The sequence below is a fragment of the Trachypithecus francoisi genome, unplaced genomic scaffold (genome assembly GCF_009764315.1).
Source record: "Trachypithecus francoisi isolate TF-2019V2 unplaced genomic scaffold, Tfra_2.0 Lachesis_group16, whole genome shotgun sequence".
NCBI lineage: Eukaryota > Metazoa > Chordata > Mammalia > Primates > Cercopithecidae > Trachypithecus > Trachypithecus francoisi.
In genome coordinates this window covers 32,726,214-32,740,661 of record NW_022681461.1, presented here as the reverse complement: position 1 = coordinate 32,740,661, position 14,448 = coordinate 32,726,214, and the positions used below count along the sequence as shown (strand labels likewise).

The 14,448-nt window shown below is 34.2% G+C and overlaps 1 protein-coding gene across 10 annotated transcripts in view; it reads left to right on the top strand.

Annotated features, from left to right (window-relative positions):
- The window catches only part of RFX3 (regulatory factor X3), a 322,424-nt gene that overhangs the window by 259,373 nt on the left and 48,603 nt on the right, over positions 1 to 14,448 (top strand). For all 10 annotated transcript variants that reach the window (XM_033237213.1, XM_033237214.1, XM_033237219.1 and 7 more), the window contains 4 exons: positions 3,538 to 3,653; positions 4,131 to 4,285; positions 8,283 to 8,380; positions 11,432 to 11,581. In XM_033237213.1, coding sequence (XP_033093104.1) covers positions 3,538 to 3,653; positions 4,131 to 4,285; positions 8,283 to 8,380; positions 11,432 to 11,581 — 519 coding nt within the window. The remainder of the gene's footprint in view (positions 1 to 3,537; positions 3,654 to 4,130; positions 4,286 to 8,282; positions 8,381 to 11,431; positions 11,582 to 14,448) is intronic.

Sequence of the window (14,448 nt, the reverse complement as noted above, 5' to 3'; positions counted from 1 at the left end):
AGAGACTCAACTTTTCAACAGACCAGTTTTATCTTTTGAATTTTATATCATGCGTATATTTCTATTAAAATAATTTCTGGAAATGTTTAATAGAGCACCTTACATGTTCTTTGCAGGGATCAATGAGGCTCCAGTTTTGTTTGTTTTATTTTTGTGGTTAATTAGGGTTCCTTTTGGTGTTTTCTAGCCCTACTCCTACTCTCATTTTGAGTATCCCACATCAGAATTTGCTTCATTATCTAGGAGGTGAACTCTCTCCATGCCAGCATATTAATGTGCCACAGCTCACCTGGCAAAAAGGGGATAATGGATTATAATAAGAGTTTTCTCGAGTGCTTCTCCTTTTGAAAGAAGAGTCTATTTAGAATTTAAGTAGCTTTATTCTAGGGATATTTGTGATCTGCTTAGGAGTAAAAGATAATCCTTTGGATTTCCTGGGCAGTCCTCCTGACTGCTGATAATGCAGTATGCAGTAAGAGGTCTTAGCTTATAGCATTAACAGATATTTTCCCCCACTCCAGAAATAAGAATTGCTAGAGCAAATCTGAGTGCTTGTCAAGGGTACTAGATTATTAACAACTGAGGGCAGATTCTCTCCTTATTAACATAGCATGTGCCAGAAGTATTCTTCAACGTGCCCTACCAGTTCCCAACATTTCTTGGAATGATGAAAGCACTTAATATTCATTTTCCTTTGACTACTATGCTTTTACCCATATTAGAGAAGTTCTGGATTTTCCTTATGTATATAGAAAAGAATTATTTCTTTCTACATCTGTCATCTTATTCAATAAAGATTTGTATAAAGATTCTCTAAACAATTTCTCATTCCTGCATGTTCAAGTGAACCTTGCTTTAAGCAAATCAGCCTATATGGATTTTTTTTTTTTTTTTTTTTTTTTTTTTGAGACATAGAGTCCCTCTCTGTCACCCAGGCTGGAGTGCAGTAGTGTAATCTCAGCTTGCTGTAACCACCACCTCCTGGGTTCAAGCGATTCTCCTGCCTCAGCCTCCCCAGTAGCTGGGATTACAGGCATGCACCACCACCACGTCCCACTGACTTTGTGTATTTTTAGTAAAGATGGGGTTTCACTGTGTTGGCCAGGCTGATTTTGAACTCCTGACCTCAAGTGATCCACCCGCCTCAGCCTCCCAAAATTGCTGGGATTACAGGCATGAGCCACCACACCCAACCTATAATGGATTTTTAAAAATTTCTCCTATTTATTCAAAATGTAAGTTGGAGCATAATCATTTACATTGCTACAAAACATACAATAAGATTATTCTAAGTGACAAACTCGCCTGAATAAGGTTGAAAGAGCCTTTGGATTATAAGATTTTTGTTAACATACCATCTTCAAAAATAAATATACTTTATACGAAGAAATAGGGGCATGTATTATCATCTGTGTGGAAAATGGCACTCCACAGAATGATCCCCATTTATTTCAGAATTACCAGTGTTTATGCCATCTCTCTCACAGGGCTGAGCTGCATATATAAAAAAGAAAAATTCTAATTATTTTTTCCTGTTAATAAATATTCATTTTGAATAAATACGAAAAAACTTTTGAAATACAGCTGCCTGAATCTCATATTTAGTCCCATAGTAATTTGCCCTAAGCCAGTAGAATATGGATTATTTTAATTTATATTTGCCTATATATTTTAGTCTGAACATATTTGAAAGTAGGTGGACAAATGATAAAATGTTTTATTCATGTGTAAAACTGCCTCATATGAAGCTGTTATAAATGTCTTTTTTGAAAGAGTTATTTGAGATTATTTAATTTGAAGAGATACTGAATTTAAGATACACTGATTATATTTCACATTTCCTACAGTACATATTTTTAAAGAAAGATTAATATACCTACTTTGCCTATTATTGGGAATTCTCACAATTTGTTTATCAAAGATATTTTTGTATCACTAGTTTCTTATATAAGGAACAAGTTAACTTTTTATACAAGTTGCTGAAACACTTTTTAATTTTAATGTAGGTTAAAAGTGTTCTTACAGCAATCTCTATAGACCTATGTAAGGTATTATGTATAAGGTATTAATAGTTGCCTCACACTTTTAGAGATGTCTCTTGGAATGTGCCTAAGCTACAATTGAGAAAGCAGTTAAGAAATTTGCTGCTTCAGAATATTTTGATCTTTGCTGGGATGAGGGACATCTACATGCCCTTTATTTTCAGGACTTGCATTTTGCATTTTTATTGTTACTGAGGACTATGTTAATTAATTTGTCTCCCTATCTTCATTTTCAATATTTAACTACTTGCAACATTTTATACTTTTAGAACGTATTTCATATCAGTTATTCTCTGTATCATGCATAGGGCCAGCTCTTATCAGGTGGCCCAAACTCAACAAATATGAAGTTATGGTTTGCTGTTTTTTCCATACATTACTCTGATAGACTCTCTAGATTGTCCCCCGATTTCTTTTATCTTCCATGAATTTTATAGATCTTTGTGGGGCTGTTTTACCTTTGCCTCAAAGGTGATGACATCAATCACACTATACTGACTACCTTTGTCTTTTAATTCCCAAAATAATCACACAATCATGTGTTCCTGGCACAAACAAGTTATTCTTTAGTTTTATGCCTGCTTTTACCTGAAGACTTATTTACAAACTAATTGCAATGGCAGGGTAAAATTAAGTATCATCATTGACAGTTAATAGGAAAAGTGATAGATTTAAGCACCATAAAAAAAAAATGTCTTTGATGCATCTGGGAAATAGTTCCAGGAGATTAAATTAAGGAGAAAGAGGAGGTGAGGCCCCCGAGGTTTGAAAAGTAGATAGTCTTAAGGTTGTTCTGTAAAGGAGATGTACAGAGATAGGATTGGATTCTCTTTAATGTTGAATGCTGTACCCAGAGAGGCAGTATCCACTGAAGGCCTGCTGGCTCCATGGTTTCTGCCCCAGCCTCTGTTTACCTGGGAACACACTGGAACCCGTGGTCAGCTTCCTTAGACAAAGCTAGTTCAGCCCTAACTCCATCTGCCACACAAAAGCAACTCCACACCCTTCACTTCCACCCACTTTGATGGCCAGTGGTTACCTAGCCCAAAGAGGACTGCTGTAAATTGAATCTATGTTCTATACCCTTCCAGGTCTGAGAATAGGTAGGGTGACAGTAACTGTAGAGGCAGAAGAAAGCAGTAGGTAAAGGAATGAATGAATGAAAGAAAGAAAGTAACTGGAGAGGAAGGAAAGTAAGAATGAAAACTGGAAGGAAAAAGAGGTAGAAATGAGGGTAGCATGAGTACATTATGAAAAGAATGTTATCCTGCTTAATTTTCCAAGAGTTTTTTCCCCCCTTTATCTTCTTGCTAGCTAGTTTTTTGTTTTTTGTTTTTCTTCCACTTCCTTTGGTAAAATTTAGTGTGGTTTCACCATGTTAACTTATGACCCCAAGGGAGAACTTGACTATATAAAATCTTGTCATGTTAGGTTGCCCTCACACAGTCCCATAAGTAATATTGTAAGGTAATACTGGTACCATTTTGTTTTTTAGGCAATATTGGACGTTGTTGTGAATCTTCAATTTAGCCTGATAGAAAAATTGTGGCAAACATTCTGGCGCTATTCTCCCTCTACTCCAACTGATGGCACTACCATTACTGAATCGAGGTCAGAATCAACATCTTTTCCAATTCATTTTCATGGCTGAGTAGATGTCACAGCTAATAAATTAGAGATATGTATACCAGTTGTGAACCTTACCTGATGACATTAAGTGAATAGATTGATGTTTTGGCCATCCTAGAAATAAACCACGAACTGCTCTCTTGAGGTTTCAGTGTGTGTATATAGCTCCCATTTGTATTGATTTGGGGGAGTGTGGTAGTTATTTCATCCTCATGGAATTACTATCATATCTGCCTTTCATACCGTCAGAAAATACGGATGTGCATAGACAGCTCTGGGGAAGTGTTTTATATATCTGTCTATCTCTCTCTATATATATAGCCAGCTGTATGGCACCAGTGCAATGGTGGTATAGTTCTAACCTCAGTAATATTTGGTAAACTTAAACTATTTTTAAAGTCCATTTTCTTTTTTATCCTCATTTGCCATCTATTCATTTGCTACATTTATTCACACCAGCAATCTGAGTGAAATAGAAAGTCGACTTCCGAAAGCAAAGCTGATAACTCTGTGCAAACATGAGTCTATCCTGAAATGGATGTGTAACTGTGACCATGGGATGTACCAGGCTTTGGTGGAGATTCTCATCCCCGACGTCCTTAGACCTATTCCTAGTAAGTTAAATGCAGACGAGTACGGATGCTTTTGTTCTCATACATTCCACCCAGGAAGTTTTGAGAAGTGACATTGCAATCTATAATGATTATAATTTCATTTAGATATGCCAGATAGAAAACATGCAACACAGAGTATTGCGTGAAAGCAGCCTAGAGCAAAACAGTAGTAAAAGGGAAAAGATGATCTATTTTTCAGTCTGTCTTTTGTTTTTGTTTTTCTTTTTTTTCTTTCTTTCTTCCTTTTTTTTTTTTTTTTCTTTTTTTTTGATAAAAAAGCCAACCTGTAGATGTAACAACCCAAGTAAACTAATTGTAATAACACTAGCAGGCCAGTCAACCATGTCAAAATTATTCTACCCAAGAACACAGTCCCCTTCATAAAGCCCAAAATTATGGAAACCTGTAATTGCTAGGCCAACCTCCTTCATGGTTGCTTTTGATTTGAAGTGAATCTATCTTGATTTCCACTGAAGTTGAATTCCATTATAAAAGCATTTACTTTGTCACCTACATCATGTTAAGAACTACAAATGCAGTTTCCATTAACAGTAATGGTTAACTGGCATTTTAAGAGAAAAATCTTTGTAACTACACAAGCATTGTAATCCCACTACCAAGAAAATGGGAATTGCATAGATAGGTTAGATTATCTTTTTAAGTGATGGTGCTTTTTAAACTACTTTGTAGCAAACAAAGCTATTTTCTGCAAATATCAATGATATAAATGCTACCACAGATACTGTTAGAAGCAGCTGAAACTATTTTATGCCTACATCTATATGAGGACACACTAGTGACCTTAACTTTTTAAGAAATGAGACAGTTTCTACTCTACATTGACATTAATAAAGTAAAAGCAAGCATAGAGCTTGTGAAATTGGCTACTGTGTACTTATACTATTCACAGATGATTTGTGTTAAATTATTCTAGAAAATACAAAAATAGGAATTTAGTAGAACAAAAGGGGAAGATATTAACATTTGTATGCTTATGCTTTCTTTTTTTCTAAATAACAATAGACAGCAGTAGAAGGTATAAGATCTTTAATATGTTCCCGACCACCTTAAAATATATGCTTAAACATATTTCCAGATAATATTAATGAACACACATAAATTTATATAGGAAGAAATTTTAAAAACCTAGCTGACATTATCTCACAATTTTGTAAATTGCTAATATAGTCTACTCTATCACCAAGTTTCCTGACTAAAGGTTCATTAAAAATGGTGTTATGGAAAGTTTCACTAGCTAAACTCTCTACTGATTTATGTTCCAGAATCGGATTTTCCTTGTTTTTCTCTTGCTCCCTGTGTTCTGAGTGATAATCTCTAGAGATGTTTAAAAGAAGTTCCATAGGGTAGCTCATTAGCCTATGACATCTTACTACCAACATAAAGTTTTTCTCATGAGATAAAAGAAGGGATGTCAGCAAGTACTTTCTTTTTTGAGGCAAATCAGCAACATCAGTATTCATTAAACAGTTCTAACATCTTTTGCTTCTATAACAGCACCATAAGACTTTAACTTGTGAGTTTAACAGTTCTCTATTTTAAATCTTGTATCAATTTGAGTTTAATTCAAGCTCATAATTTTAAGTACACAATACACTGACCTTTGTCTTGCAAATTTTGGTTTTTAAAACCAGTTTATTCTGTCAAATAGCTTGTCTCTAAATTAAGCAGATGCCCAAATAGTTTTATACTCTCTCTGAAATTATAAGATGCATTGATATACCATCCTACCAAGGAAATTTGGAAATTTAGTTCCCATGCTACAATGAGGGGTAACAAAATAAAGCTTAAAATACAACTTAGATAGCTGTTTTCTGGTTGTATGCATTTTAATATTAATCTTGAGCAGGTTTAGACAAGTCAGCTTTGGAATAGAATTTAAATTCCAAACCATCCATTCATGAGCCTTTGAAAGTTGTCAGAGTCAATCTGCGCAATTTTGTACATACATGAATCCCTATAGAGAGAGCAAACTTAATTTTATTTTTAAAAATTGTATTTTCCTGGCTACTAGCACTTCACTCTACCATTTTCTGTCCAGATGGGATTTCTTTTTTTAGCTAAAAAAAAGTCTGCACATCACACTAATTTAATGTCAGCTTGAAGCTACTATATTCTAAAATACATTTATTTGAAAATGAAAAAACGTTAATTGTATGAGCACTCAATGGGTAACACTTAAATGTACAATTACAAGTATAACCAAAGGTGGCCCAGATATCATTTAGTAGAAAAAGTAAAAATTCACAATTATTTAAAGTGCAAAATATATATTTTCTTATCTAATCACCCTTGCATTAAATTTATCTAGATAAAACAAGGCCCATAATAAATATTTTTAAAGTAACATTTATAGATTTGGGGGTTATTTTTCAGATTAAATAATTATTGTACACTAATTGTAGGAAGAATGAAAAATGCAGATTGCCAAAATGAACCTTGAACAAAATTTTACTGTTTCAAAAGGGATTATTAATTTTTTTTCACTCTTTTTCATTTCCATTCATGCCTGCCCTCCATGGTTCTAGCACATAATACAACAGAAAAATATTTTTCTTTCTTTTTTCCTTTTTTGGCTAATGTGGGAAGCTTTGAAGGTTTCAAAAGATTGGTTCTCAAGAAATTTCCAATTCAGTGTTTCCAGTAGATGATCCTTGTGGTTATGGATCTGCGCTGCTTGAGTGTTTTTCCTAACCAAAATTTAGCCCATTCCAATCTCGTCTCTCCCGTTTTGAACAGTTAAACAAATCTCTTAAAAATGCATTTAGTTGTCTTTATTATTGAAATAGTAAAATTTATATTGTTTGCAAATAACTTGAGTAAGTGAAATTATTTATAAAACCTGGTTTTAACAGAAGCATCGAGAATCATGTCAGACTCATTTGAACACAGAAAGAAAAACCAACGAATTTAAGCCCATCAGTAACATTAATATTCTTGGGGACCTTGGCCCAAAATATAACTCTGTTTCTTATAGTAGCATATTTTGATACCTACCCCATTATAGAGAACCTACAAAGATGAATTTTATGTTGTGGGTGCTTCAGGCACTTATCTATTAAATGTCTATAATTGTCCTCTATACTACTATGGAGCCTTGAGCACAGAGGAAGTAAAATACTATTAACTGAATTACTTGTTGAACAAGAAAAGTATTCTGTCTCCTACTATATAGCAATCTCAGTAAGCAGATTTTTTCTTGTAAAATAGTCATAGTCATCACTGATAACTGAAGATGCTTCTAATTATTTTATGACCACCATCAAATCTTCTGTCATGGGACCTATCCCTATTTCAGGTTTTAACAGATATGTCAAGAATACAGAATGAGCTATTTTAGGACTATCTTAAGAATGTAGGTTTCCCTAACAGCAATTTTATTATACTGATCTTTTATCTCTACCTGCCAAATGAAATGGAAAATAATTGCCCAAAAATTTCAATTCAATTTTAATTTTTACCTTTTCAACAAGGATGAGAGAGAATTACTCCAATTCATAGATTCTAAGTAAATAGATGCATAGAGAAACAGAGAAAGCTTTGCATTATTTTTCTTTTTAATAAAAGAAATGGAAATAGATTAAGAGCTTGAAAGAACAAGATGAAGAATTTTAAAGAAAATACCTAATCTTTAGCACAAAACTGTTAATGAAAGGAGTGTTTTTTCCAAGCAAGAATATTCTATAAGTATATTCACAACTGGTATATGTTGCTGTAAGCAAAAATGTTTGAATCCTTTTTTTCCCAAAAAAGTGTCACAAGTATCCGGGAACAAAATAACTTTAAAAGAAAAAGCCCAAAATATAATTCTTGGATGCTTTAAAAATTAGGAATAATGTTAAATAAAGTTTTATCAATGAGGACAATATGAGTTCTGTGCTATATCAGATATTGTGTACGAGCATTTTCTTATATTCTAGCACAAAAATTAATATTCTTTCATACCTTTTTTATTCTGCTTTTATTCTTTAATGTTTAGGTGCCTTGACCCAAGCCATTCGAAATTTTGCAAAAAGCCTTGAAGGTTGGCTTTCCAATGCCATGAACAATATTCCACAGAGAATGATACAAACCAAGGTATACTTTATGTCCTTGCTTTTTCTTTTGTGTTTAGGAAATTATTCTGAACTGTGAACTTTACATCTATCCTATCAAATGGTATTATGTAAAATGTTAAGGTAATAACATACATCATCTTTTAAAACTGATTTTTATATTTGTATTTTATAACCATGTAATAAAGAACTTGCACAAGAGATGTTTGGTAATGTTCCTTTCAAAGAGAATAGGGAAGCATTTCAAGTGTGGTGCATTTACAAGCCCTTTCTAAACAATATATTAGATGTATATATTCTAAATTATATATATAAGAAAGATATAAACTATGTAATTTCAGATATTAAAATAATAGCTTAGAATATTCAAATAGTTTTCATTTGAAGGAATTTTCTCTTTCTAAAATTTCTTACTGTATTTATCCTGAAAAGTTCATAGAAATTAATATTGTTTTGCTTTTTCAGGATGTTTTGGTGTTTTTCTAAACACTGGAGGATGCTTTTGTGAATCAAGTGAACAATTAACTCGTAATTAATATATCTCAGGAATGTGGATTATTTAGCTAGAGATATAAATTTTAGTCTCTACTTTGTCTCCTACTAGCCATGTTACTTCCAGTTAATCTGTGAACATATCCCCATAGCAAGATTGGACTAATCCTAAATTTTATGTAAATTTTGGTACCAGAAATCACATTTGTGGCTTCTTGTCAATGACTGTATTTACTATCAGACTCCAGCAATATACTTTGCCTTTGAATCTGGGGGCAGAGTTGGTCAGTTGAAGTTATTTTAGCTGATAAACCTCTGTGGGAACATAAGTAGCCTCTAGTTCGTTCACTTGGGCTTAACGTTTGCAATAAAACTTTCTCTCTCTAAAACATATATAGAAGGCAACATTTCATTGATATGCCCATATTAGATTGTTCCTCTAGAACTGTGCTGTCACAGTAGGGCCAGCCACATGTGGCTATCAAGTAGGGCCAGCCTCATGTGGCTATTTAAATTAGAATTTTAAATTAAGTGAAATGAAAAATTTAGCTCCTTAGTCACACTTGTTACATTTCAAATGCTCAGTAGCCTCCTCTGGCTGCTGGCTACCATGTTAGGCAGCATATATGTAGAGCATGTCCATCATTGCAGATAGTTCTCTTTGGCAGTGCTGTTGTAAAGTACCACACTGAGGTGTGCAAAAAAGAAGGTGGTGTTTGATTATGAGCGAGGAATCCTTTCAACTTTCAGTCACATTTATAACAATGCCTCAAACAGCTAAAAGCACTTCCCTTCCCAGTGCTGTCGAAGTGAATGTGATACCAATCCATTTGCAACATTGGCCATCTCATTGACCTCCAGAGTTTGCTTGAATGATTCACCACAGTAGAGGGTGCCGTCTGTTCTTCTGGTTTCACTGATATGCAGTCTCTTTTCCTCTCCGCATTCAATTAACAGAGATAATTTACCCTGACAGAGAAAACAGCATTCCAACTTCTGTGGCTTTTGGAATCAAAATGCCCAGGTCAATTCCCATCACTAATGGAGTTTCTTTGCAACCTTGAGCAAGCTACTTATCTTCTTTAAATCATATGTGTCTAATAAGATAGTTATGAGATTTGAATAGGGTAATGTATGTAAGGCACTTAATCCAGAGCCCGGCACATAGTATATACTGGATTAATTTAAACCACAAAAATGGAATAAGATTCTTTTTTGGGGATGTGTGAGCTTTCCCCCAAGTTCCAAATAGTCCTCAAACATCTCACTGTCAGGATAGAGCATCCTGTTCCCTGTGAACACCCTCTACCACTCCCAATTGATCATTCAACTACTCGCACCTTATATACCCATATAAGTGATTGAGTGCAATATTATACATTCCTGTAAATATGTCCATTTTTAAAAAATATTTTTAAAAGATTAAAATTAGATCTGTATTGTGCACATAACAAATTTCCATGAGATAATGTAGACTTTATGTAGACTTTTTGCATTATCTTTGCTATCTTTCAAAAAAACTGCTTTATTCAGGGTGTGAACAGGAAACAAATCGTGCACCCAAAGGTGGGGATAATCTAAGAGAGTTTAAGAAGAGCTTATTTCCAAAGGTATGAACAAAGTTGATAAAACCAAGGAGGAATAGTAAAGCATCCCAGGGCTAGCAATAGTGAGAATCCTAACCATCCCTAGGAATGAAGGGGTGAGAGGTAAAAGCTATGGCATTAGGAAATCCACTCTTTCCCTCAGGACTGTGGTAACATTAGAAAAGGAAAGCAGGCTCCACTCTTAACAGGCAGCAAGCAGAGGTTATAGTGAATAGGTACCATGGTAACCACTCTTTCTTCCCATCCTTCCGTCTTCTGACAGTGCCTGTCATTGGTCAAACCCAAGTGGAAGCCAGAGAACAAGGGGGAAGGTTAATGTGGTCCATTCAGATCAATCTTCAAGATGAAGAAAAAAGGAAAGTAGATTTTGAGAGACAAATAGAAACTTCCTGCATAGCCCTTTTAAAGAAACTGTAATTCTGAAAAAGGGTTATTCTGGTCATTTGCCTCTGGTAATTTCACCTCAAAATTACTCGTTTCTATAAAATGAAGGTAGTAAGAATGAATCTGAATGGTAATGCTCTGACATGCATTTTTAAAGTCAGTTTAGAGTAGGAATGCCCAGATCTCTTTTTATTTGAAAAGCCAAACTGCACATCCCTACTTTTAAAATTTGCCTACTTTGTACTTGACTGTCCAAAGAGCAGTAAAAAAAGAAATGAAAACCAACATTTTTCCTGCTTACCATGGATAAGAAGTTACTTGCAAGACTGATTTAATTAATGCTACACTCAGATGTCAAAGAATGTGGGAGTTTGTTTTAGTCTTGACCTCAACCTACTCAAAAGGAAAATAATACTTGGTTTAGAGATTTAAATGCTATAATTTACAAGTAAACTTTCTCACCAAATGAATTTTAAAGAAGTGTCAGAGGCAAGCATTTAAAATTTGGCAAGGGAAAAAAGATTTGAAGATTGCAGTGGTTTGTTTTACTGGAGAAAACAGAATCCCAACTTAATTGTATTGCTTTATAGGTTGCCGCTGTAAGTGCCTTTGCCCAGACTCTGCGAAGATACACGTCGCTCAATCACCTGGCCCAGGCAGCTCGTGCAGTGCTTCAGAACACTTCCCAAATCAACCAGATGCTTAATGACCTCAACCGTGTCGACTTTGCCAATGTCCAGGTACTCTATTTCCTTGCAAAGTATGTCTCTTAAGGCAAGATACCCAGTTTGTTCTTCTTAATTAGGATCATCAAATTTCTTTTCAAAGTCTCATCTGTATACCAGCAGCATCTATATTCACAGTTTCCTGAAAGAGAGAAGTTTGACCCAGATACAGCTATACCGCTCCCATGTTTGTGGTTAAAGTAAGCTCACATTTACAATCCTAAAAGACAACATATCACCAGTGTTTGCTGAATAGTTAGTAGAGTAATAAAGGTCACAGTCATTGAAGTAAGACAGGCAAGAAGTTAAACTCTTTCATGTACTAGCTGTGGGATCTTGGGCAAGTTACTTAACTACTGTAGGCTTCATTTTCCCCACCTTATAACACCTATCTTAGATTATTGTTTATATATTTAATAATTTGTACCATGACATGTAGAGATATTTCTATTTTAGTGCCCCTCCTTGAAAGAACTAAGAACAATTCTATTTCAGAGTTTACTATAGCTGCCTAGTAAATATTTATTCACTTAAAAAGAATTATAGGCAATAAGTTCGGCTATTGTGATAGTTCAAATGAAAAATATTGTTTAACCTTGTGATCACGTTACCCACTTGTACTTTAAAGTACACTTTAAAAGCTGAGTTAGAAACAGTATTATAGAATTTCAATATCAATTAATACTTTATTTCTGGTTCTAAAGTAATGAATCTAAATGTTACCCTATAAAAACAATATCATTGTCTACCAAAAGCATAAGCAACAAAAGGAAAAATACATAAACTGTACGTAATCAACATTTAAAACTTTGGGGTTTCAAAAGAGACCATTGAGAACACGAAATGACAACCCACAGAATGTGAGAAGATTTTTGCAAATCATGTATGTGATAAAGGACTTATTTATAGAATATGTAAAGAACCATTACAACCCAGTAATAAAAGACAGCCTGATTAAATATGGACAAACGGCCGGGCGCGGTGGCTCAAGCCTGTAATCCCAGCACTTTGGGAGGCCGAGACGGGCGGATCACGAGGTCAGGAGATCAAGACCATCCTGGCTAACATGGTGAAACCCCGTCTCTACTAAAAAAAATACAAAAAATTAGCCGGGCGAGATGGCGGGCGCCTGTAGTCCCAGCTACTCGGGAGGCTGAGGCGAGAGAATGGCGTAAACCCGGGAGGCGGAGCTTGCAGTGAGCTGAGATCCCGCCACTGCACTCCAGCCTGGGCGACAGAGCGAGACTCCGTCCCCAAAAAAAAAAAAAAATATGGACAAACATCTGAGTAGACATTTCCCCAAAGAAAACATACAAATGGCCAAGAATCACATTAAAAGATGCTCAATCTCGTTATCCACAAGGGAAATGCAAGTCAAAACCACAGCAAGGTACCATTTCATTTACTCTAAAATGGGTCTAGGCAAAAAGACATGTAATAACATATCCTATTGGTGAGGATGTAAAAAATTGGAACCTCATACACTGCTGGTCAGAATATAAAATGCTGTAGCCACTTGGGAAAACAGTGTGGCAGTTTGTCAAAAAGATAAACGTAGAGTTATCGTATGACTCAGCAATTCCACTCCTTGTTGTATACCCAGGAAAAATGAAATCATGTCCACACAAAACTTATACATAGAGGTACATAGCAGCACTATTTGTATCAGCCACATAAAAGCAGAAACAACCCAAATGTTCGTCAACTGATTTAATAGATAAATAAAATGTGATCTATCCATACAATGGAATATTATTGGGCAATAAAAAGAAATGAAGTTCTGATTCATTCTGCAACATAGACAAACCTTGGAAACATTATGCTAAGTGAAAGAAGCCAGGTACAAAGGATCACATGTTCCATGATTCCATTCGTATGAAATTCCAGAATAGATAAATCTATACAGACAGAAGATAGGTTGGTGGTTACTTAGGGCTGGGGGATTGAGAAGACTGGGAGGTAACAAATAAGAGTCATGGGGTTTATTTTTAGAAAAATGAAAAAGGTCTAAAATTGATGGTGGTGAGTGATGTACAACTTTGTGAATATACTAGAAGAAGCCTTTGAACAGTATTCTTTAGATGAATGAATTGTATAATGTGTGAATTACATTTCAGTAAAGCTGTTAAAAAAAACTTGTTTTAAAAATAAACTGTTAATTATTTTATTTTCTAGAAATTTTAATTTCTACTTCTTGCCTAGTTTTGTCATTTAAAATATACCAAAAAGTAACATTTGGGCTTGATCCATTTTAGAGTACAATAAATTAGTTGTTCATTGTGATTTTCATGGACTAGGTTCAAACATCTGAGATATATAGAGAGAGAGATATCTATATCTATCTAATATTTTATATTATTTATATCTACTTATATCTAATTTAAAACTATATATATGAAGTTTAAAAAAATCCATCTACAAAAACACATACACACATACAAGTACATAATCTTTACAAGAACAAACTTTCTCAGCTTTACAAAACCATTTACTTTACATATTTCAGTAGGATATATTAACTAAATATGCAAAAATATTAAGTTTATATTGCCTTAAAATTTACTGTAATGTTTATTTCAAATCTTTTTTCAGAAAAGTTTAAAAGTGTCTTAAGAAAAGTTGAAGAAGGCAGCTTCTAGTTTCAGAAAGTAATTTAAACTCAATAACAGAAAACATTTTAAAGAATTATTTCTAATAATATCTGAGAAAGTTTTTCAGTGTTCTGTTAGTATTATTATATGTATAAATACATAAATGTATTTGTGTATCTGCATTCCAATGAAGTATTTCTACAAATGAGTTCTTCCCTGGTTATAAGCATTAACCTTGAGAACATCTTTGCATATTAATGATCAGTGATATGTCTACTGTACTACTTATCC